The sequence below is a fragment of the Chaetodon auriga genome, chromosome 11 (genome assembly GCF_051107435.1).
Source record: "Chaetodon auriga isolate fChaAug3 chromosome 11, fChaAug3.hap1, whole genome shotgun sequence".
NCBI lineage: Eukaryota > Metazoa > Chordata > Actinopteri > Chaetodontiformes > Chaetodontidae > Chaetodon > Chaetodon auriga.
This window is the reverse complement of record NC_135084.1, coordinates 1,695,337-1,721,702: the sequence shown is the minus strand read 5'-3', so window position 1 is coordinate 1,721,702 and position 26,366 is coordinate 1,695,337. Positions and strand designations below refer to the sequence as shown.

At 42.0% G+C, this 26,366-nt stretch overlaps 1 protein-coding gene across 8 annotated transcripts in view; it reads left to right on the top strand.

Moving 5' to 3' along the window:
• The first annotated feature begins 412 nt into the window (after positions 1-412).
• LOC143328690 (coiled-coil domain-containing protein 85B-like) overlaps positions 413-26,366 on the top strand; it is a 76,052-nt gene continuing 50,098 nt past the window's right edge. For 2 of the 8 annotated variants that reach the window (XM_076743974.1, XM_076743973.1), the window contains exons 1-3: positions 420-1,181; positions 2,174-3,227; positions 12,365-12,431. In XM_076743974.1, coding sequence (XP_076600089.1) covers positions 954-1,181; positions 2,174-3,227; positions 12,365-12,431 — 1,349 coding nt within the window. In that variant the 5' untranslated portion in view covers positions 420-953. Of the gene's footprint in view, positions 1,182-2,173; positions 5,557-12,364; positions 19,095-26,366 lie in introns of those variants that run through there. The other 6 variants (XM_076743978.1, XM_076743975.1, XR_013077838.1 and 3 more) reach the window with 5 other exon arrangements.

The following is a 26,366-nucleotide window of genomic DNA, read 5'->3' as shown; positions in this document are numbered from 1 at the left end:
AGACCAGGAGGGGACCCAGTTCCTTCTTGTCACCAATGGTGGTGATCAGGTGGAGATCTTCTTGCATGTTTGTGTGGTGATATTCTTGCATGTTTTTAGTGGGGTTTTTTTTTTATGGAGGATACCCCAGGTGAACACGGGGAGACCATGTAAATTCCACACAGAAAGGCCCCTTTCCTCGAGCAGCAGGCACCAACGGCATGGTGGAGGACACACCCCCAGCATCCACAGCGGGAATCGTGTGTGTGCAACGTAGAGTTCACGTCCCCCTAAATGTCAGGAGAAACCTCATTTAGTCTTATCTGCCATCATTGCCCACATTATAAAGTAAACTTATGAAATGGTAATACCACCTTAAACTGTGTGGAAGAGGCTTCGTGCCCCCCCCGCTACACCAGATGGCGCACAAGACAAAGAGGTGTCAGAAGAGAGCGGGTGCAGGAGCGAGAGAAGGGAGTCTATTCTCCACACTAATGCGGTTTAGCATCCTTGGTCTCCAGCTATGCACCTGCAACCACCCCTTGCAGTCCTCCCCATCCTCTTGTCTTCACCGGCGGTCGGACAGCTGTAGTGCGCACTGAGCTACGGGGAGCGCAAGGTGGCCGGCATGCAGCTACAGAGAAACAGTCCCGCCAAGCCGTCCAGAGGCTCAGCCGGAGACACAGCAGTATGCAGACCAATACTTTAACAGCAGGGATAAAGCAGCAGAGCACCGGGAGAGAAACGGAGTTATAGCATGGGCGTGGGAGAGACGCACAGCCAAAATGAAAGCGATGTAATTCCGCGGAGAAGGGTGGGTGGGGGAAACCCAAGGAGCGTTTGGATCAGAGTTGTCAGGGGTGTGTTTTGGGGCTTGGTTTGGTGTCTTGTTCTGTGAAATTCACCAAACACAGTACTTTTTTTTTTTTTTTTTTTTTTTTTTTTTTGTAATACCTCCACCGGAGATTAAAAGGATGGACGGGTTGGATGGGTCACAGCAGCAGCCACAGCTGTTCAAAAGTCCGGCGGACGTCTCCAAAATAAACGATGATGAGCTGCTGAAATGGGGCAAAGAGGAGCTGGTACTGCAGCTGCGGAGGGCAGAGGCAGAGAAGAAGGGCGTCATCGTGGAGCACGGCAATCTGATGCGGGAGATTAACCGGAGACTCCAGCAGCACCTGAGCGAAATACGTAGTTTGAAGGTGAGATGGGCCCCAGGGAGCCAGTGCACCAGGTCCCCTCTGGTTTTAGGTCGGTGTGTAGGCCACAATAAGCAAGCTGATTTGGATATGTACAGGACCTGTAAGAGAGGAACCTTGTGAGATTTACAGATTGTCAGTACAGGGCAAGATGTTCACTAAATAATCAAGTACATAAACTAATTAGACAGAAAGAATGCAGAATGGTTGATTTGACTGAGTGATTTTCAATATTTTCAGTACATTTAAAATGTAATGTGTGGTGGAAACGTAATATTTGCCCTGGCCTAGCCTGCAGGTAGACATGAATAACGGAAAAACTGATTGTTTAAAAATATTCCCAGTTTTCTAACACACCGTGTTTTTTAACTCTAGTCCGGGGTGCAACTGATAATAGTCTAAATTAACTTTATCATTTAGTTTAGTTGATATTGTTAGTCAATTAATCAATCAGCAATTATTATTACAAAAGTTAATCAGCAGCTGTTTAAATAACCTTCAATCATTTCGGTCATTTTGGTAACCAAAAATGCCAAATGTTCTCTGGTTCCGGCCTCTCCAGTGTGAGAATTGCTGCTTTTCTGTTTTATATCATTCATTATATTGCACTGTATACCATTAATTATTGGTTAATCTGGCAATTGTTGTTTACATCAACTGAAAAATTGTTTTGCATATTTTTCAAATTAAGCTCATTGTAATATTATCAGGTGGCTTGTTTTGACCCATCAACAATCTAAAACCCAAAGATATTCAGTTTATTATCATATTACACAAAGAAAATCAGCAAATCCTCACATTTGAGAGGCTGGAACCAGAGAATGTTTGGTGTTTTTCCTTAAAAAGTAACTCAAACAGTTATCAAAATAGTTGCAGGTGAATTTTCTGTTGTTTCAGCCCTACAAGAAACACCCCTCACATATATCCAACTGCATGATGGGAACATGTAATCCATCACTGTGCTGTCTATGTGTGTATGTGCTTCTGTAAACCAGGACGTGAACCAGAAACTGCAGGAGGACAACCAGGAGCTGCGGGACCTGTGTTGCTTCCTGGACGACGACCGCCAGAAGGGGAAGAGGGTGTCGCGGGAGTGGCAACGTCTGGGTCGCTACAGTGCTGGCCTGATGAGGAAGGAGGTAGTCATCTACCTGCAGAAGCTGAAGGAGCTGGAGCAGCGGCAGATGGAGGTCATCTGGGAGAACCTGGAGCTCAAGGAGGTGTGTCTCATGCTAGAGGAGGAGAGAGCTGCAGCTGTGCCTGGAGGGAGAGGAGGTGGAGGTGTGGGTGGTCGGGGAGGCCCTGGCCGCAGGAACTCCATTGACAGTCAGGGCAGCTTTTCTCAGCTGGGTGGAAGTTTCCCAGCCGTTGGCCTGCTGCGGGATGTTGGTGATGGGAGCAGCACCTCCAGCGCAGGGAGTACAGATAGTCCCGATAACCTCCACCTCAAACCCCCTCCCCTTGGCTCCAGCGCCAGCCCTGGATATGGGTCAAGACTAGGAGACTTGTGTGAATCCACAGGCAGAAGGCACAGCTCCACCCCAGAGTACCATACCTTCCCTGAGTCCTGCCACCTCCGTGGGGGGTCCCTCACCAATTTGGACCCATGTGGCTTTCAGGAATACAGCCCAGAGAAACACAGCAAGTCTCCTGCCAAGCTGCCATGTGATTCCCATCCCAAACCCTGCAGCTCTGACCTACTAGCACAGAAACAGCTATTGATGTCACGGCAGGCATCACCAGGTTGTGGGAGGGGCACAGCCAAGTCCAGCCCAGAGCTGAGTCAGAGACACCGGCTGGTTCACACAGCGGAGGCAGGTTGTGTGAGTCCCGAGGCAAGGGAAACAACGATCGGGACCCCTGAGCACCTGAGGAAAGGGAAGGTGATTGTCGTTAGTCCAGAGTCTATACAAGGCCACCATCACTATCAGCACTGTCCTGGGGAGCACGGCAAGGGGAGGTATAGCAGTGGCTCTCCTGACAGGGATGGGGCTCAGAGGAGGGCAGCGGGAGAGAACAGGCCCCCACACCACCAGAGTCTGTACAACGGTAGGCACAGGGTAACTCTTATATTTCGATTCATAACCCATTCATTGCAGATAGAAAAGAAGATTTTTAGAATATACAGAAAATTACACAAGAATGGAAAGGTAGAAAGATTGTAATGCTTTTATTTTATCTCTTTTTAGGCTTGTTCATGTACCCCAAAAAATCATTGACATAGAAATCATGTAATACCTAAAAAAATTCAGATACTGCACTCTGTGTTTGGATTATCTTCAGCGAATACTCAGTATTTACCATCAAAATGTGCATTCTGAGCTGTCTTACCAGTTTTACCTGTTTGTTTAAGAAAATTAACTTAAGTTTATTTTTTACAGTCCATACTTTATAGGAATCAAGTCTGTCTGATGTCTGTCAGAGTACTGCTAATATTTATTTTGAAATCAATATACTACATCAATTTATTATTTCATACATTTAGATGTGTGATTTAAAGGCCAGGTGACCACCAAAAAATAAATTAAAAAATGAGATGGCAGCTGTTGAGATCCACATTACCAGACTACCACACTACAACATATGGTTTTAGCACCATCCTACCTGGTCAACTGCATTAGTGATGCTCTGTCTCTCTTCCCACCACCCACTGGGCAATACATATGTAATTAAAATGCATAACAAGCATTTACACAGATTGCTGGTATAGTCAGAGAGTGAAAGAATGAGAATGAGAAGAATGAGAGAGGAAGAGAATTTTCTTAAGTGACATTTGAAAATAGTCCGACCCAAGCTGAAGTTTTATGCACCAAAAACAAGCAACAAGCAGGGATTCCAGGAAGTGAACTAAGCTTAGACCTGTTTTAAGAGCCAGACTTAAAATGACACCCATACATACAGGCTTTTAAGCCTTACTTAATTTTGTTTCCATTACGCTGCTTTGAGTATGACAAGTGTGATTGAATTAATGTGTTGTGTCCATGCACTGCCTTAACTCACAGTGACAATCTTTTGAAGTGTGGAGCACAGTTTGATTTAGGGCTGCTTTGAGGCTGTTGCCACAGTTCTTGAAAAAGTCTGTTAGTATATCAGGTGTTTCAGGTGAGATTTGGGATTTCTTTCTTCATGAGGGTTTTTAGTGTGTGTGTGTGTGTGTGTGTGTGTGTGTGTGTGTGTGTGTGTGTGTGATTATTGTTTGCTCATGTGTAATGCTTTTTGCAGTATGCAGTGCTTTCAAGAAATATTACACAGCAGAACCCCAGAGGCCTGCTGAAAGGAAAACCAGTGTGCACTCATAAACCAGTAGGAATTAAACATACATCAGCCAGCTAGCTGTACTGTAGCACAGTACATCCACATAATAGGAAGACATTGTCATTTAATTGTACTATTGTGATATACTGTATTGGTTGCAGATAAAAGAACAAATCAGCATGTACTGTCAGTGCTTAGGGTTGCAAATTTCGTGCATTTTCCTTACCCAATAGTTGAACACGTTAACAATCAAGGTTATAATAGTTTTGGATTTTTCATTATAGTTTAGTTTTATTTCATTTTGACTTTTTTTTGTCTCTAATTCAGTTAGTTTTAATTAGTGTTTAGAGCAGATTTGCTAGTTTGCGTTTTTTCCTAAATTCTTTGTTTTAGTATTAGTTTTTTTTTTTTTTTCATTTTCTTTGGGTTATTTGTCAGGTACAGGACTCAAAAAGATCAGAGTAAGTAGGGAAGTATTGTGAAATAAAACTCGAGAAAAGATACCATTTTAAAAAAATGTATTCACACACATGAACAAAAGAATATAAACCCCTTAGTGCGTGTTCTGGCAGGTGAGTCGTTCATTGTCTTCAGACGGACTCCTTCCTTGTTGTCTCGAGTGTGAGATGGCAAGAAAGAGTCAACAGTCGACACAATATGCACGTCATAATGTGTTGTACAATCAAGACAAACGGTGAATAATAACATACTGTACATGGTGTAATGGTCAGCAGATTATGGCACGTCGCCTCACTGGTGATCCTGCTGACAACGCCAGGTTTGTTCTGGCAATTTTGTACGAAAAAGCACAGAGTCGTTCCCATTACATGCAACATATGTCACATCAATGGACAGCCAGGAGTCTCAGGGAGCTCACTCTGAGAAATACATTAACAAACTCAAAAACCCAATACACTCTACAGGTTTGAGTCTTTTTTGTCCAAAATTACCTCAAAAATAAATTAGGACCTAGGCTTTTCAGCACTACATGCAGGTGCAGCTTTTTGGCGTATCGGTGCAGTAGATTAACAATACAGTACCGCCAGCTTTTCTTTGTTAACCTTACAGAGCCTTCTGTCCAACATAGGTTCTTTGGAGACAAAAGAATTGGTTCAGTATGAGGGACTGGTAGAAACATCCAACAAAGAATCCCCTATTTCACATGTTCAGTGTGACAACTTGTTAACATTTTTCCACAACTGTCACAAAATTGTTGACATATAAGCTTATGGGATTCTAACATCAACTGCTTTTTATCAGCTGACCAATCACAGTGAAGAAAACACTGGATGACATATTTCTAAGATATGTTTCCTTTATGCTTTACCCATCATGGCAACAAAGTTTCAAAATTTCAGCAGCTTGTGTGTGTGTGTGTGTGTGTGTGTGTGTGTGTGTGTGTGTGTGTGTGTGAGAGAGAGAGATGGCTGTACTTCAGTCAAGCAACAACTTCTTGTTGATCTTGAGGAAAACACGCTGCTCCAGAGATGTGGTTGTTCTTTTCCTCAGGCCAGATGACAACAGTCCACACACTGAGAAGATGCGCTCCACAAAGGCTTGCGAGGCAGGGGCACTAATGAGATCCAGTGCCACAGTGTGTGGGTGCTCTATTCGGTGTTGGTTAAGCAGAGCATGGTAAACCTGGCCTCCAGGTGGATGATAAAAACATGCAGACACACCCATGAAAGGTGCTGTTAGCCCTCTCTTGCTCCAACCATCCACACAGAGGGTCAGCTTCCTCACGTCCTTTATGATCTCTTTCAATTTATGCTTTGCCTTTTTCATCTTAGACCCAATAAGGTTATTCACTCTTGTAGCCCCGGGTGATTTGAATTTTGGTTCGAGTGAAGCTAATCCTTTTGAAAGCAATGGAGTCACACAGTCTTGTAGACATGCCAGTCTCAATAAACACATTTACCAGTGCATCTTCCCGCTTGTGGTCTTCCTAATTAACCAGCAGCTATTTGTTCATTGGTGAAAGCTGTCCATTATGGCTGTCTCCTTCCCGGTGCTACCTGGCTGGCGGGCCCGCGATGTTGCTTCTCTTTCAGGGGAGCTAATACATCCATGGGAGCTACTCAAAGAAGCTACTTTGGCAACAAACTCGCCATTAGCTGTCTTGTGTGTTCTCAAATGAACTTTCAAATTTGTGGGGTTTTTTCCCTTGAGAAGTGTTCCACATGTTATCACCTGTTTCCACTACAAGGCACGTGCTTTTATCTATCTCGCTGTCGTAGTCAAAGAAATCCCATATAGGACTCTGCCACTTTCTTCTTTCTGTAAACGAGAAGTGACGTGAGATTCCACCTGGTGCCAGTTCACGTAAAACAGTTCAAGCGAAATAAATCCATTTCATATCAATCCAAAAGGCTTATAAATACACTGACAAAGTCGAAAATGAAGGGAATTTTATCTATAATTTCAGTATGTTTTAGTTAGTTTTGTAAACACACAATACAGTTTCAGTTCGTTATCATATTTTCTTTTAATTATCGTTTTTATTTATTTCGGTCAATGAAAATGTTTTTTCAATTTTAGTTTTCGTGATTTCGTTCGTTTTCATTAACGATAATAACCTTGTTAACAACCAGTAATCAATTAATCATTAATAATTAATAAGATACAATATGCATGTTTTTTTCTCAGTTTCAGTTTTATTTAAACAATTCCAGAGCCACATTAGTTATGTGAACCATTAAATCGGACAGAGTTGACTGCTCTTGTCTGCCTGTCCTGCCACCAAACAAAACAATGTCAAATGGGACGCAGTTACTGTCATTTCTAGACTAACAAGGCAGACCAAACCAAACCATTTTTTTTTAAATCAACCTTAAGTGCTGTATAGAGGGAAAATAGAAAATACTTTCCAAAATAAACTTAAATCCTACTGGTTTGTATTTAAGAATAATAACATATCTACGTGGTCAGGAGTGAGTTGTGAGCACAGAAAATTACTCTTAAATTCACCACAACATATTTCAGACCTACTGGTTTTTGTCAACGAAAATGAACATATCTATGTGGTCAGGGGTGAATCGTGTGCACAGTCTGTTCACTGTAGTCCAACTGCAGAAAACACCCTCTCTGATGGCACTGATGTCCTTGGGATGCACAAATATTGCCTGGCCAACTTGGCCAGCCTCGGGAATCATTCCATGTTTGCTTTCCTCCCCCAGATAACAGGATTTACATCCAGAAGAGCGGAGTTTTCGCAGAGGAAGTTTTTTTTTTTTTTTTTTTTTTTTACCTTTACCTTCAGCACTGTTGGAAGCGTCTGAAAAGTCATTTCATTTCATTCATTTCACCACTTCATGCAAACCACACAAACATGGTATAGTATGAAAGCAGAGAATCTGCTGATCACAATGATGTCTGCCTTGTCACTGTGCGATGGAAACTCGGCGAGCTAGCAGCCAAAGAGTAGCAGAAAAAAACTTTGCTAAATTCTTAAGTATGTCTTACCTTTCGCTGTATTGTGGTCAAAAGTTATATTCCAGCTCGAAAAACAGCTCCTCCTATGACTCTGCATTAGTTTGAGATCAATCACAAAGGTCCTGGTTGTTTACATAAAGAAGAGGGGGTTTCCAGGGTGGAGGGAGTGCTCTTCATGCGATCGTCATTGGTGCTTCTATGGTGAATTGGCTGCCCCTCGATTCTCTTGACTCTGATTGGTCAATAGAGGTGTCGATCATCAAAATTGACCAATTGGTTGCTGAGATATTGACCGGTGTAAGTGGGCAAGTAGTTTCAGCGCTGCTTCTCATTTATACAGGAATGGGCAGAGCACTCACAGAGCATCCTGCTGACCAGCCCGAGGCATTATTTTACTGTTTTATTTGTATTTCGTCCTTTTATTAGAGATAAGAACAATAGCAAGTAGAAAAAAAGGCTGAAAAACTTTTTGTATTTATTTGTTTAAGTATGCAAGCTGTTCAGTTGTTAAAGAAGTCTGAACTTTGCAGTTACCGGGGAAGGGGAGTGGCTCTTGTTTGTAAACAGAATCATTTTCTGGGGCCATGCAAACCTGTATTTATACTAGTGTGGAATTATTCTACAATATTCACTCATCATGACAGTAAAATAGACCATCCTAAGTCAATCTACTGCAGTAATTCCTCCTCAACCAGTAGAAAATGTGAACACCTGATTATGCATGAAAAAAAAAAATACTGTCATATACCTTGAGAAATGGTACATAAAACATACATTGTCGGTTAATACATTTTTAATCGGCTAATTAACATCCTAAATAACATCAGTCCTTTTCCACTACAAGGCTCCAGAACAGTTTTATGGTTTTGGGTTTTAGTTTAGGTATTTCCTGTTTCATGTTGAAAGAGTTTCATAATTCCTTAATTCATTCATTAATTCCTGAGCATATAGTGAAAATGATTTGATGGCATGATGTTGTCCCTGTTGTTATTGTCTTAATACACCATATAATGTTGAACATTCCTTCCATTAATGTTTCATAGCTTCGAACCTGAGAGCACCACAGAAATTAGTGGATTTTGCTAAATTTTGCATGTCCACAAGTGGCTTGTCCAGTCAGCCTAATTAAGTACTGCCCCTGATATGATTTAATGTGGGCACAGGTGATCAGTGATCAGAGAGCTTTTTTGGCCAAATATGTGAACACATCCATGGAGGAAGGTAGAAATAAATGGACAGCTAAAAACAAAGACAGCAGTGATTAATGAAGATATCAAATATAGACCTATTATGCACTGTACAAACCAGTAGGTATGTGTAATAAAGCAACAGTGACCAACAACACTACATACAGTACGTCTGTATACAATATACACAACATGCAGGATTTATAAATATACAATATGTACAGTGTGTATGTTAAACTTTTGATAAATTATCATATGTAGGTTAGTGGATGATTTAGAAACTTTTCTCACATCTGTTTTGGCATACAGTGGACAATTCTGACTTTCCATTGTAGTCTGTTCCTGTGCTGTTTCTCCTTATCGGATAGTGATGGATGTACAGGGAAAGGACTAGATGATTGCAGTGTAGAACTGGTTCAGCATCTCCTGAGGCAGGTTGAACTTCCTGAGCTGGTGCAGGAGGTACATCCTCTGCTTGGCCTTTTTGATAAATATGTCAATGTTGGATGGCCACTTCAGGTCCTAGGGCATTGAAGATCCCAAAATCTACCGCAAACGCAGTGCTGTTGAGTATAGTGATGGGGGCAGTGTTGAGAGGCTCCTCCTCAAGTCCGCCATCATCTCCACGGTTGTTATGACAGCAACAGAAAGTCATTACCATCCCAGATGAGACTGCTGACCATTGTGTCTGCAAACTTCAGAAGTTTAACAAATGGGTCTCCTGCGATGCGGTCGTTGGCACAGTAGTTTTTTGTTGTTATATTGGATCCCCAATAGACCTATACTGTATGTTGGTATTACCATTACCACCAAGTAGGTCGTCCTGTGAAACAGATCCACATTAAAAAAAGAAAAAAAAAACTTTAAAAAATGTTACTCCAGACATGATTTAAATTACAGGAGGGAGTTTGCAGAAAAACAGCAGCTAATTGTGGTTAGAAGTATTACTGTGGTGGCAGTGAGTGCTGCTGCTGCTGGGGGATGGAGTTCAACAAGGTAACAGCTCTGGGGAGGAAGCTGTTCCTGTGCCTGCTGTGTGGGAACGGAGGCTCCTGAGCCTCCTACCAGATGGCAGGGAAGTAGAAGCGCTGTTGAGCCTTCTTTATCAGGGTGAGGAGAGGAGGAGAGGTCCTCGGACGAGGTCCTGTGGACGCCCAGGAACTTGAAGCTTGAGACATGTTCAACCTCAGCCCCTTGTGATGTGAATGGGGGTGTGACTGCAGCCTTTAGTCCTTGTCCCTGTAGTCCACGATGAGCTCCTTGCTCTTCTTGGTGTTGAGGGACAGGTTGTTGTCGGCGCACCACATCACCAGCTGCTGAATCTCATCCCTGTAGGCAGACTCTTCCTTGTTGTTAATCAGGCCGATCACTGTTGTGCTGTCTGTGAACTTGATGATGGAGTTGGAGCCATGCACAGGCACGCAGTCATGGGTGAAGAGGGAGTAAAGGAGAGGGCTCAGCACATATCCCTGTGGGATGCCAGTGTTCAGGGTCAAAGTGGCGAAGGTGTGGTTATCTAACCTAACAGACTGGGGTCTGTTAGTCAGGAATTCCAGGGTCCAGTTGCAGAGGGAGGTGCTGATGCCAAAGTCACTGAGTTTGTTGACCAGCATGGAGGGGATGACCGTGTTGAATGCTGAGCTGAAGTCGATGAACAGTATCCTTGCGTAGGTGGTGTTGTTGTACAGTTGCATCTGGATGGAGTGCAGTGCCATGGAGATGGCATCCTCTGGTAGGCAAACTGATGGGGGTCCAGTGTGGGGGGAAGACAGCATTTGAGGTGGGCCTAGACCAGTCTCTCGAAGCACTTGGTGATGATTGGCGTCGCTGGTTGTGTGTTGTCCCGGTGAAAGTGAGCATAGAATTTTTTGAGTTCATCAGGAAGTTAGGCATTGCTCGTTGGTGGGGCTGTCTTTTTTGGCTGATAGTCTGTGATGGCCACATGCGGTGGGGTTCAGTGTTATGGAAGTGCTCCTCAATCTGTAGCTGTGAGCGTGTTTAGCTTTCCTGATGCCCCTCTTCAGGTTAGCTCTGGATGAGCTGTAGACTGCTGCGTTGCCAGATCTGAAGGCAGTGTGGCATTCCTTTAGTAGGAGGTGGACCTTATTGTTCATCCAAGACTTCTGGTTGGGGAAGGTTCTTATCTGTTTGTGGGTGGTAACATTGTCAACACATGTGGTGATGTAATTCAGAACAGAGGAGGCATATGAGTCAATGTCTATGGAGTCCAGGATCCATAGACTACTACTTGAGTACCAGGTGGCAACCATAGTCCAGTGTTTGTGTTGAAACTGGTGCTGGAGTGTGGAATCTGCTCCCTCTGGCCATACTTGAGCATGGCTTCACACGTCTCATGAGTGGTGTGTACCTGGGGAGTAGGAAAGAGAGGTGATCAGACTGTCCCAAGTGGGGGAGGGGGGATGGCTTTGTAAGCCTCAGGAATGGTTGTATAAACATGGTCCAGGGTTTTGTCTCCTCTGGTGGGGCAGGAGACATTCTGGTGAAATTTGTCCTCAGGTTGGAGTGGCTGAAGTCTCCAGCAACAATAAAGGCTCTATCAGGGTGTGCAGTTTGTTGTTTGTGGATAGAAGCATACAGTTCTTTCATTGCTAGTTTAGCATTAGCAGCAGTTATCACAGTGGATGTGAACTCTCTAGGCCAGGGGTGTCCAAAATGTTTTCGAAGAGGGCCAGATTTGATGAGGTGGAAATGCGTTAGGGCCAACCATTCTGCCTGACATTATTTGAACCATTAAAATTAAATGCAAATGAACCATTTTATGCAGATGTTACTGCAGTTGACATACTTTTCATTTCTTCACATGGATGACAAATAAATCTTGACAGGTCTTTACCAAAATCACTTTGCTTTTCATATCTGAAGGCCATACGACATGAAGTAAAATCTGTCTGAGAAAAAAACTTCCAGGAAGCTGAAAAATATCTCAGGTTCATTTTAAATATTACATATTATTGGTAATTAATGTTGTCTGTCAACTTTTAAGTTCAAAACATGTGAACATAACACCAACAGTTATCTTATTAAGAAGTGCAAAACATAAAATGCCATAAGTCCAACTGTCCAAATATATTTATACCAGTGATTTTGACCAACACAAAACAAATTTAATTCACTGAGATTTTAGGGCCAAAACTCAAACTTGATGGTGGACCAAAGCAAGCACCTATTGTATTGTACTGTATTGCATTGTATTGTATTGTAAAAATAATTAGGCATCCTGCACATTTCAAGAGCTCAGCAGTGAGCTATATGATAATTTTTTATTTTATTTTTATGTTCTTTTTTTTCTAGAAACATCTGTTGTGCCAAATCATTTCTTCTGGACCCCACTTCAGGCAGCCCTGCTCTTGAAGATGTGGTAAAAGATGTGCAATACTACTGTTGTGGCTAATTGTGTTATGTGTTGTGCATGGTGTGTGTGTGTGTCTGTGTGTGTCTGTGTGTGTATGGGAGTGGGATAGATTGTGTGAATGTCGTCATCTCACATGGTGATTGGCAGGTAAACAAATGCTTGACCTATATATGGGAGTCACAGGTGATCTATGGATGGAAATTAGGTCAGGGGAAGCCATACATAGTTTTTCAACCGTGCGTGTTGGTCTATATGTGCAGTAGAATTCATTTGTATGTTTTACACGAGTTTGTCTTTTAAATGAGTACATCCGGTCTTTTGTAGGTGGTTTTAATCTTTGTAAAACCAAATAAAGTATTGAACGGTACGTCATGGCAGACCTCGTTTTTGGCTATACCACATGTTGGAAATGACTTCTAATTCCCACCAGTGGGCTTTTTTGTAGTTCAATGGCCACTGCAACTACTATGACTACTACTAAAAGTAATAATAATAATAACAAACTAGAGAATGTTAGAATCATAACCACTTGCAACTTTGACCGTGTGTCTCAGCCTGTAGAATGTTTTTATTCCTTCACATCTCAAGCAAGAGACAGCGAGTCCTCAGCCATAAGCAACAGGGTGGATGCAATGGATCCATAAGCCCATGTTTCATGGTTCAGATATGACTACACACTGTCCATAGGAATGATATGGTTGGGCAGCATTGCCATGAAGCACTGATGTTGTCAGAGGTGTATTGGATTTTATTCAGTGTCACTCAGCATGTCCTGCAGCATAGCCTCTGATAGGGCAGTACAACACCCAACCTTGCTCATAAATACAGCTTCTTGATACCATCCTTTGTTTTTATTCTTGTGTGGGGAAGATGTAGGGGGTGATCCGCAGTGTGCAGTGTGATCCGATTTGCTGAATGGTGGGAGCAAAATTGCTTTCTAACCATCCTTCAACGGAGAATAGCTATGGTCCAAACTCCTACACCTCTGATGGGACATGTAACGTGTTGATACGGAGAAGCAGCTGTAATTTGTCTGATGATGTTCAGTTTGATGGGATTTGCTGCACCTCATTGCCCAAGCCAAATATCAGCGGCTTGGCTGTTAGGCACCTTGTTTGAATAAATCTTTTTTTTTTTTTATTCTAATTGGGGCTTTGGCTCAGGTGGTATAGCGGCCGTCCACTTATCAGAAGGTCAGTGGTTCAGTCCTTGGCCTCAGCAGTCTACATGGGCAAGCTACTGAACCCCAAATTGCCCCCAGTGGATAAAGCTTGTAACAAGCACATGGCATAGCCGCCATATAAAGACCTCTACAAATGTGTGTGTGAATGTTTCTAAGTGCTTCCAAAAGGAAGTGGACTTGTGGTTCTAGAAGATGTTTTGCCTCTTATCCAAAGGGCTTCTTCAGTTCTAATTGGCTGGTGGGGAGTCCCAGGCATTTGCCCTCTTGCAAGATCATAGCTCCACCCAACTATCATGTGAGTCATTAGGATCAAATGAGCCATGGTGTTGATTGCTCAATAGGTGTTGATGGGTGAAACTCAACAGGGTCACATGAATGGCTGTTAAACTGCCTGAGGAGAGATCTCGGGACTGCATTGTAAGTGGCTGATAAGTAGTAACTTAGACCACCACTTCTGTTTAGTGATGGTCTCTCTAGTTTGACATGGATGGCTTCTTTCACTCCCCTTTCAAACCATTGGTCTTCCCTGGCCAAAATCTGTACATATGTACATTATTGTCCTCAAATGAATGTCCCTTGTCCTTGAGACGTAGAAGGACTGCTGAGTCTTGACCTGAGGTGTTGGCTCTCATGTGTTGTGCCATGTGCTTGTGAAGTGGTTGCTTTGTTTCCCCCAATGTGCAAGTCTGTGCTTTCCTCACTCCAGTGCACTGCATACACTGCATTGCTCTGCTTATGCCTGGTTAATTTGTCCTTCGGGCGGACAAGCTTCTGCCTCATGGTGTTACTTTGCTTGACGTTTTACAGACACTCCTGCAATATAAGGAATGACAATTTTGTTCAGTTTGTGGTCCGTTCCTTCTTTCTCCTCTGTATCTTTTTGCGGTCTTGATGAAGGCCCAGTTTGGGTAGCCACACATGTCATCCATATACCTTAACCAATGGGTGGGGGGAGTTCCTGTGAAGGTGATCAGGACTCTTCTCTTTACTTATTCCATATAGAGATTGGTTACTACAGGAGAGCCTCTGTTTGTAGAAACCCTGGTTGTACTGGAAATAGGTGGTTATCAGGCAGAGGTCTTTCAGGGCACAAATATATGGTCTGGGATGTGGTTGGTTCTGTTGGAGAGAGTGCTGTCATGTAAGAGTCGTTTCCTCACAGTCTTCATTGCTTCCAGCGTGTGTAAGTGGGTGAATGCAGACTTGTTGTAAAAGTGCTTTGAGTGGTCATCAGACTACAAAAGCGCTATACAAATACAGTCCATTTACAATTTAATTGTTAAAACTGATCAGAGGTTCTGTGTTTCAGTTCAATAAAGTCTGATGATGTGGAGCACACAATCAATATAATGTGCTAAGCACACAGAAACAAGCAGCAAACACAATGATTGGGACTCTGTTCGGTAATTTCACAACACACTACCATTAACAACGATTAACGTGTTTTTCTGTACATCCAGTGCATCAGGTATTAAGGTATCATCTCTAGTTATGAGAGGTGATATCATGGGGGTCAACTGAACAGTCAAGACACTGGACACATGAGTTTGCTTCTCTTTGTGATGGAGGTGTTCTCTTACAATTTCAATTACAATGTGTCATTTGGCAGACGTTTTTATCCAAAGCGACGTACATATGGGATTGTCATACATCACAAGCAAGGCTCTGTAACAAGAGTAAGGGCCAACTGGACATAGGTGCTACGAGACGGTGCTACGAAGTAATGCATAATGGTATCTTGTTCCACCACCGGGGAACCACAGAAGAAAAGAGTCTAGCTAGAGACTTAGGACCTTTTTGAGCTGGCAACACCAGGCCCCATTCCTGGGCAGAGCGTAGTGAGGGAGAGGGAGTATAAACCTGAATGAAGGAGTTAAGGTAGGTCGGAGCGGTTTTGGTGGCAATTTTGTAGGCAAGCATCAAGGACTTATTCTTGATGCGGGCAGCAACTGCGACCCAGTGGAGGGATATGAACAGTGGAGTGACATGCGCTTGTTTGGGCTGGTGAAAGACCAGGTGAGCCGTCGCATTCTGGATCATCTGTAAGGGTTTTTAACAAGCATGCTGGGAGCCTTGCCAGTAAGGAATTACAATAGTCAAGGCATGATAGTGCCAGCGCTTGTAATAGGAGTTATGTTGCATGCTCAGACAGGTAGGGTCTGATCTTCCTGATGTTGTACAGGGCAAATCGGCATAACTGAGCAACAGAGGCCACATGCGCTTTAAAAGTTAGTTGGTCATCAATCATGACACCCAAGTTTCTGGCAGATTTTGTGGGAGTGAGCAGAGCTGAGTCAAGCTGGATACTGATCTGTTGTTGTGTAGAGGGACCATCTGGGATGACAAGGAGCTCAGTCTTTGGCAGGTTAAGCTGAAGGTGTCGCTCCTTGATCCATGCCAAGATGTCGGCAAGGCATGCCGATATCCGTGCCGAGACAGTGGGGTCCTCTGGCGGGAACAAAAGGGAGAGCTGGGTATTGTCAGCATATGAATGGTATGAGAAGCCATGTGAGCGGATGACTGTACCAAATGAGGTGGTATAAATTGAAAAGAGAAGGGGTCCAAGCGCTGACCCTTGAGGTACCCCTGTCGACAAGCAGTGGGATTTAGACACTTTTCCCCTCCAAGATACTGCAACAGATCTCCCTGATCTCCTGAACCAGCGGAGAGCAGATCCCGAGAAGCCGAGCTCAGCGAGTGTGGAGAGGTCGATTTGGTGGTTAACCATGTCAAAGGCAGCCGATAGGTCGAGCAATAGTAGAACAGAGGATTGACCAGTAGCCCTAGCGGATCGTAGTGTTTCCACTACAGATAAGAGTGCAGTCTCTGTAAAGTGCCTGCATTTGAAACGGGATTGGCTGGGATCATGCTAGTTGTTATCAGAAAGGAATTCCAAGACCTGATTAAAGACTGTGTGCTCAAGAGTCTTGGAAAGGAAAGTGAGGAGTGAAGCCGGCCTGTAATTTGTAACCTGAGCTGGGTTGAGTGTAGGTTTCTTTAGCAGTGAGATTAATCTGGCTTGTTTGAAAGCAGTGGGGAACACACCCGTTGTGAGTGAGGAGCTGATCATGTGGGTGACTTCAGGGATAAGTGAGGGCAAGATGGCCTGCAGGAGGTTGGAGGGTACAGGGTCCAGTGGACAGGTAGTGGGGAGAGAGTCGAGCAGAAGGTTGGAGACTTGCTCCTCTGTGACATGGGAAAATGAGGAGAGTGAGGCTCTGTTATCCTTCTGAGTTGGTCAGGCTCAGAGAACTGGTTGCTGATGGTCGAAACCTTATCAGTGAAGAAGGAAACAAAGTGATCTGCTTTGAGCAAAGTTAAGGGTGGAGGCGGTGGGGGGTTGAGTAGTGAGTTAAAAGCAGAAAATAGTTTCAGAGCGTCTTTGGCGCTACTCTTGAATGCAGCTGGTGTTGTTGGCAGCCCCGGGTGGATAAATGCTGAATCCGATGGCAAGAGTTAGTGTGCAAAACTCAGAAGGCTCTGTAAGCACACTCCAATTTGTAGTAGTAAGTCTGCATGCACACACATGCACATTCAACCTATAAACTCACATACACTCCTTAAACTTTATGCACTTACACACATAAGCATATGCTCACACATACAGACAAGTATACACTTATGCTGCTGTACTCATTACTAGCATGTACACACACTCACAAACTCCGACATGTATCCCTTGGGGAGAAGCGCTGGACCAAACTCCAGGACACTCATTAGATGGGTGAGGATGTGATAGGTTGTGACTCTCCGTGACTGCTCGTCTGATATCAGTTGAGTTGAGCTGGAGAGACTTGGCTGGGTCTGCTGCTGTTAGCCTTTTTTCAGTATCATCCTCTCCATTGCTGCTGGAAGAGTGGAGATAGAAGTTTTTTAGTGACCAATGAACATGCATTTTCATGAAATTTCTAATTAAGTTTGAGGATATTTACTGGAGTGAGGTAATGTCATGAGATGTGGTTTGTGACTGTGTCATTTCCTGCATATATATTCTATACAGAGACAAGAAGAGTCTTTTTGCACAAGAGGCATCTTTCTGCACATTGTTGGCTTCTCTCAACCAGCTTTTGTGGTAGTCACCTGGGGTGGTTTTCCAACAGTCCCGAAGAAGTTCCCATATATGCTAAGCCATTTTTGGCTGCTTTTCCTCCACACAATCCAAACCATGTTAATTACGTTTAGGTTGGGTTATTGTGGAGGTCCAGTCATCTGATGCAGCGCTCCATAGCTGTCCTCGGTCAAACTGCCCTTACATAGCCTGGAGGTGTGTTTTGGGTCATTGTCCAGTTGAAAAACAAATGATGGTACCATGAAGGACAAACCAGATGGAATAGCATTTTGCTGGAGAATGCTGTGGGAGCCATCCTGGTTAAGTGTGACTTGAATTTTGAATAAATTTCCTACAGTGTCAGCAGCAAAGCACCCCTACACATCACACCCCCTCCTCCGTTCTTAGCAGCAGGAACCAAACATGCAGATACCATCTGCTCACCTTTTGTGCATCTCACAAAGAAATGGCTGTTGGAACCAAAAATCTGAAATTTGGACTCCATTTGGATTCCTTGTGTTTCCTGGCCCAAGCAATCCTCTTCTTGTTGTAGGTCTCCATCAGTAGTGATTTCTTTGAACAAGTCGTGCATGAAGGCCTGATTCACACATTCTCCTCTAAACAGCTGATGTTGAGATGTGTCTGCTGCTTGAACTCTGTGATATGTGTGCCCTTAATTGGCGATTTCTAAAGCTGGTGACTGTAAAACAAAAAACAAAAAAACAAACAAACAAACAAAATCTTAGTCTTCCTTTCCCAGGCCACTCTTCATGAGAGCCAGTTTCATCAGAGCATTTGATGGTTTTTGCAACTGCATTTGAAGATAAATTCAAACTTCTTGAAATTTTCTGACTGACCTTCATGTCTTGAATTGATGGACTAGAAATTGTTACCCGTTGTTGGTATATCCCTGACACTGACACTCTCCGCTGTCATATACAAGCATTTCGTATGTGCAGAAAATCTGTGGCAAAATACTGGGCAAAATAACATAATTTCAAATTGCATAAATGTCATTATTATTATTATTATTGTTATTAAAGGTTTCCTGAAACAGCTCCCTCACAAATGACAGTATTTCAATTAGGACAGACAAGTGATGAAGATAAGGGTTTATAATGATAGATGATATGTGACAATTAAGTCTTATCAGAAAGCGTTTGGCGCTTTGACACAGGGAGATTTTGTAATGGAGGGGCATCACCCTGAGCAGCAGCAAGACAAATACCCCAATGGAGCCCAGGTGCTGGTGGTGGTGATGGTGGAGGCTGATGATTCTGCTGAGACTGACAGGCTGATGGGACTGAAGAAATGATGAAGCCAAAGAATCTGCAAAGAGTGGACAGTGATGGGGAGATGAAGGGACACACATAATAGCAGCATGAAAGAACTAGGGCAGAGAGAGAATCATATTTAAAAAAAAAAAAAAAAAAGCAGAAAGATGATAGCAACACTCAGAGCTGAATGGTAGCCTGCTGTAGGATCTTTTCGCATCTTACTGGAAATTAATCCTGTATCTGTAACCACAACAGCACCACAGCAGCTCTATAAACAAAACCAGAATGCTGCCATAAAAAGGTTAGGTCAGTTAGCTGTGATGTGTAAATAGACAGAATCACACACACACACACACACACACACACACACACACACACGCCCTTACCATAAGGGCTCCATCTAACAAGCTCTGGTCAGATAAGCCTATTTAGGCAGTGCAAGCTTAATTGAATTTGTCCGCTCCAGACTGTAACAAGGGTGATTTGTGAGGTATGTGGTTATGTGTGTGTCAGTGCATAAAATGAACCTCAGCTGCTTTAGTGTCAAATTGGAATGAAATTTGTGCCCTCCAGAGATCCTGACTATGGGAGGGAGGGATGGAGGCAGTGAGGTGCTGTTTCCTTCCGTTTTCATTTAATGCTTCCTTTCATGAGCTGTAATCCTGATATACATTCAGCTATCTTAACTTTAATACAGTATAAAGAGTATGTTGTGTTGGTGAAGTGTACATGATTTGATGTTGAAATGAAATCCCTTATCATTACTATATGTACTGGATGATCGAAAGGTAAATAACTTAAGGGTTATACCACCATGTCCAAATCTCTTAAATAATTTTAAAGGACTAGCATGTAGGATTTAGTTGTATCGAATCTTGACGTTGCAGATGGCGACCAACTGATTACCTCTCTTCTCACCACTCCAAGCACATAGAATCTATGGCGGCCTTCATGTAACGTTAAAATGTGAAAAGCCATCTATCTTCTAATTATGTCATAGATCAGCCCTCAAAAGTTACACACCCCCTTTCCTTATGGTATTAGTTTCTTCCAAAAGTTGCAGAATGAAATTAGGTTGCCTGTGCACCCACATACAGCACTCACTCTGTTACACAGCAATACTGGGGTGGATGTAGGCTGCAGTTTAATGGTATGTTGCTGAAGTACAGCATCAATCCCTTTTTCAAACATGTGAAAATCATTAGTATAGATATGGTTTCAGATGGTTGGGACATGTCTTTACCAATATTTTAACTGATTTCAAATGATCTTGTTATTCAAACTCCAGACAATGGTACTGCAAAAAGTTCCAGGTTTGTGTGTTTTCTGCAGGAAGTGGGTGATTTTGATGAAGAGATATGGGAATACCTGACCTGAGGATCTGGCAACCTGCTGTACTATGCAGCATTGGCTAGCTGCAGCACTGACAGTAAGCTAGCAGTAGTGTCTGAGCGTTGGTTTGAAGCAGATAGTATTATACTTTAAACATTTAAAATATTGAAGAATTATAAAAACATGTTGGCTGGATAAAACCAACACAGTCAACTGATATTATGTTTTACATGTGGGTTTGGGGTATTGGCTAAGTTGTGATCTGATTCTGTTGCTCAGGCATGTCATTTTTTAAGCTTTCATGTTTACCATAGCTTAGCTAGTCTTTTGTATAGCTATTGTGTCTGTCATTATATTGTCGACAATGTATGTCAGGTAAATTAGCCACTGCTTGTCCATCTGATTAGTTTGTGAATTTTATGCGTTGTTTTATTAGTTTTATTTAAGACAATCCTGGTAGCGGCAGTTGGCAGCAGCCTCAGCATCACAGAGGCACACAGATGGGGGAGCAGCAGGCTCTCAGATGACTTCTGATGTCACAGCAAAATGTCTGACTTTTAGTCCATGAGCTGGTTAAAAAATACATACAAGTGCAAGTTGTGATTGTGATTGTGATTTTTAATTATTTGTGTTTGAGCATTGCTGTGCCTCTGTTGTAGGGCTGAACGATTTGGGAAAATAATTGCGATTTTTTCCCCCAATATTGCGATTGCGATTTAATATGCGATTTTTTATTTTACCCTCTTTTTTTCCCCAAAAAAAACATAATGATTGATTTAAATCTGACCAACACAATATTAGATACATTTTGTATAAAATGTTCTTTCCCATAGGCTGGGCCAATTTGTTAGAATTAAATTAAAAGATGTATGACTTGAAATAAATGACATTTTTATTTAACTGCTCATTACAGAATACAGAAACATAAGAACAACAAATCTGTGGTTTTGCCACGGTGCATTTAAGTAATTTAAACAAAGTCACTGTAAGAAAAAGGTAGTGTAAAAAGTAAAAACACAAGGCATGCACTTTTTAAACACTGTGCAAAGTTTACAGTCTTATGAAAAAATAATAAATTAAAATTATGTATCTTACATTTCACACAACAACATAGAATTTGCCTCTACTTTGAAAATATTTTGTAGAATCAAAGTAAATAAAGTTATAAATAAAAAAACCCAGAGAAATTCACTGTTAAATTAGACAAAAAATTGAATATTATAATATAGATCAACCTCACTTATCAAAAGAACACAACAATAACACACCACACAGACTAAAGTTCAAATTGCGTATGGCACTGCCATATTGATCTAACCGTTTTATTCTCTCTCTCTCACTCTCACACACACACACACACACACACACACGCACACACACACACACATGTGCGCGCGCACACGACATGATAACTTACCAATGGCAAGACGTAATTGGTGCCCAAAACCCTGGAGCCTCATCCATTCATTCAGCTGTTATTCACTCTGTTATTGCCCAAGTGATTTCCCCGTGCCGTTTTGAAGTGCGCTGATACGGGGTGACACTTTCAAACATATCGGTCAGTGATCCCTGTCTTGTGGTACTTGGCTTGCCAGGCGCACTGGTGCTCGGCGTTTTGGCCAGACAACTGCCATATATGGTTTTGTGGTATTGTTTTAAGTGCTGGGACAAGTTTGTAGTGTTACCCCGTGAAGTAGCAACGATAGCACGGCATGTTCTGCACAACACCTGCCGCTGCGCAACATCATCTTTTTTGAAACCAAAATGATTCCACACCACCGACGTGCTGTTCCTCTTCGAGACTAAAGTCTCACTTGTGTCATTTTCTAACGTTGAGCCAGACGCCATTGCGCAACAAGCTAAAGGGCAGGATGAAAAATTGGTGCGGCTGAAAGCTCCACTCGCTGTAGCTCGTGTCTCGTGACCAACTTGTAATCGCGCAAGTTGCGGTTAGGAAATCCCGTTTTATCATATCGCAATATTATCGCAAATGCAATTAATCGTTCAGCCCTACTCTGTTGCATAATTTACTAGCTGCAGGAAGTCGGTGTACTACACTGTAAACCCGAACAGTGCTACTAATTCTGAAGTATAGTGGGAACAGCAATGAAAATCAGCTAAGAAGTAAATCCCACTATAAATTACTAAGTATTCCTCGTGGGAAATGTAGTTATAATTTAATGCTGCTCAAAATTTCTGAGTGATCAACCCTATCATACTCAAAACGTTTGAATGCACGGAGACATGCAACGTAATGACGTCAGTACGTGCGTTACTACATTTCGGGACTGACTGAACCAAGAAAAATCTGACGAACACGGCGACCGTTAAGAGATGGGAGTTTCAAGGTTACAATACTCACTTGCATGTTGTTTAATGGTGAAAATGTCATAATGAAATCATATTTTCTCGTTAGTCTGGACTTTTTACACACTCAAGTGTAACATGTAATGCGGTCACAGTTACCGGTTTTTGGCGCACATGTGTTAAGTGAACCAAGTGCTATAATCATAATGATGCAAATACCTTTGAGTCAACGGTAGTCTTACTATTTATAAATGTATTTCTGCTGGTAATGTTAAGCTCACACGTGACAGTTATCAGGTACAGTCCAGTACTGTGGGCACGCACTACCAGGAAGAGGTGGAAGAAGATACCTGCCTGCAGCATACTCACAAAACAAGGTAATGTTTGTGTTCATTTTTAACTTAAGATGTATTTCTTAAATTTAATGTTTTGGCAGCAATGTTAATGATAGTTGAATGGTTATAACTGTGAATTTCAGTGAAGCCAGATAATATGGTTTCTATGTGTCAAGGGATACAGGAAATAACTTGAAAGTATTCAATAGATTTCACATCAATTCAAAAGTCAGGTCAAGACCCGAGCTAAAACCCCTATGTTTTTTTTGCACTTTTGCCTATATAGTGACATTTTGAAAAGAAAAAAATGATCCAAGTTATTGTATAGGTTTTCACCTATCTTGTAGTACTTGTATATTTTTAAATTTGGATTGTGAATGTGTTTTAGAGGCATTTTGTGTTGTTTATTTTCTCAAAATCCCAACAGCTGACAGAAAGTGCCTTGACCGTAACCGAGAACAATTTGGTATCTGTCAAAATCCTGTAATTCAGTGATCCAATCTTATTAGTTGGGGTAAGTATTTTCATTAACAATAAATGCTTTATAGGTTGCTTTGGGCTGTGTGTAGACTTGCATAGATTTGCCTCACTTATAAGAGATTAATTTACATTACATGATTACTGACATTACCAATTAAAATTCATGAAATACATTTTGTTTTTGTTTTTTTGTTTTTGTTATTTTTTTAGTTAAAATGTTTTTATTTAAAATTTTGCATTGCATTGTTTGAGTGGTTTCACAGTACGGTTTAATTCTCTTCCCACAGGATCAAACAACTGAGAGCAGTGAACAGCACAGACCTTCTATGGTAAACCAAGCATTGACCTTGAAACTTAGTCATTGAAGATAAGATGGGAGGAAGTGCAAGTTGTGTACTGTCTCTGCAGACACCCAGGCACAGTTATTCCGGCACTATCGCTTGAAACATAGCCATTATTCTAGAGTTAGCCCTCTGCCATGTCTCCAGGAGTCTTCAGTCATTTAATGCCTTGAAGGATCATTTGTCATGGTTTCTCAGACACGTGTGTAGAACTTTCCAAGAGGAGAAAACCAGGCCAGTCTGGATAAAATGATACAGATTGTGGATGAAGAGAAGCAGCAGAAACCTACAGTCAGTAGAAAAGCTCATGCAGATGACCTTTGCCCTTCATATGTTCGCATTATCTGGTGCAATACCATTACGCCTTGTGCAATTTTTGCACAGTTGTGCAAAGTTGTGTATTTTTTTTTTCAACTGTGCAATAACACTATTATCCATATTGCCAAGAGTTTGGCTGTTTTTATTTAACTGTATATATTGTATGCATATACATAGACTTGTGAAATTCAGTGTCCTTTTTATGCAGTGGTATTTCTTAAGTGCAATATGTTACACCACTCAGACGACAACGACGAGGTGTAGAAAGAGTTCACTATTTATTCTTCACCGGCAGGACAGAAAAACATGCAAGTCACGAGCGCCGGGCACTCACCTTCGACAAAAACGGGGCTCCGTCTAAGCACTGAAAAAACTCTGCCCCCTGCTGGCAAAAGTAATAATAGCTTCTTACACAAAAGAACTAGAAATAAATGCCTATTGCTGAATGAAATGTTACTTGAAAACAAAAGGGAATGCACTGCATATATATACATATAAAAAAAAATATTTTTTTCCCAAGTGCTACAATCCTCCCCTGCTAAATAAATGTTGTCCTCAACAATAGCATTCATTAACAGTACAATTCTGGCTATTGGATATATAATACCAGTATTCAACTCATAACTATAACATTAATAGTAACTAGGTCCAACATGTCACATAATGGCAATAGCTTTCTTCTGAAAGTTAGAAAGAAGTAAATGGTTGTAAGTGCATTTTAACAGGTTTTACCCTAAAAGTACATTACTACTGTACACTATGTGATCTCATCACACTCTGCTCTTAAATAACACTACAGTGTCTAAACTTATGAATAGTCTAGTTCTTAGCAGTTGTCACAATAGTACAGTACTGTCTTAATGCTCTGAAACAAAATTTGTCACTTCACTATACAACTCCATGGAGACTTTTGACTTATATCGACAAACATATACCAAATTTCCATTTACATAAATTCAATGCCATAACTTAATCCAAACTGTCTGGATTATGACTGGAACCCTTTTTTTTTTTGTTACAACTCATATGAATAACATCTTGAAAAATATAATCAACATTTTTTTTTTCCTTGTTTAAACCAGATGAGTGTAAACAACAACAATTGAATCACAGTAGGTAATTCACACTGCACTCATTTTTTTCTCTTTCTTTTTTTCAGTCCTTATTGTCACATGACGTCCATAATGGACAGTAACCAATCAGTTCACAAACAGTCCATGTTACTGTGTCCATTCTTCCCAGAATAATCTATGACAGTAGTGACCTTTTAACCTTTTTCAATAGTATCCTGTGGGAACAAGGGTAGGATAAACCAGGTGTGTTCCAAACATCTGTGGAGGTAGCCAAGGCACACTGTATTGTCCACATACTGGCGTTAGCGTATTAACATACAGTGGGTTAGTGTGAAGCCCTACCACACGATGAGTAGGTTGGCCTAACGAGTCATATGTCAATGTTTCTTTAGGTCGTCTTTCTCTCTGTGACCTACGTGGCTGTGTGTCAGAAGGCTCTGGCTCTCGATTGCTGGGCAAGTCTGCAGATTGAACAGTTTGTGTAACCTCTGGAGCGTCATGTCCAGCTGTGACATTTCCAGTAGCATCATCGTCCAAAAGCATTTGAGTCGGAGTCTCAATCCTGAACTCCTCAACTTCAGCATCACGTTCAGGCTGAGGTGCTGTTTCAGCAGTGACAGGAGGTGCAACATTTTGCTCTCTGGGCTGGTGGTGATGATGCCTCAGTCTGTGAGCCCAGTAATGTTCCTCCTCATCTGAACTCTCTGATGTTTCATCCTGTCTATTCTCATTGTGTTTCTTTCTTTGTTGAACATCAGGGTTTTGTCCTCTTACAGTGCTTCGAGCTGGTTCCTGAAGTGGCAAGGCATTACATGGCATTAACATGTTACGATGAAGGATTCTGCCTCTCCCTGCGCCACGTTCAGGTTTTACCTCGTACACTGGGCTGTCTTTCCCCTTTTGCGAGATGACAATGTGTATTTGATCCTCCCAATATGAGCGCAATTTTCCTGGTCCCCCACGCTCTGTCATATTTCTTACAAGGACTCTGTCACCTGGGGAAAGGACGGAACTTTGTCTCTTTAGGTCATAATATGTTTTTCCTCTTGCTGTAGTCTTTTTGATGGTTTTGGATGCAATGTCATATGCTTCCTTCATTTGCTGCTGCCATTTTTGAGCATATTCCTGGTGTGAGTTACATCCTTTCTCCTCATTTATTCCAAAAATCAAATCAATTGGCAAATGGGGATTTCTACCAAAAAGCAAGTAGAAAGGAGAATATCCTGTTGCCTCACTGGTTGTGCAGT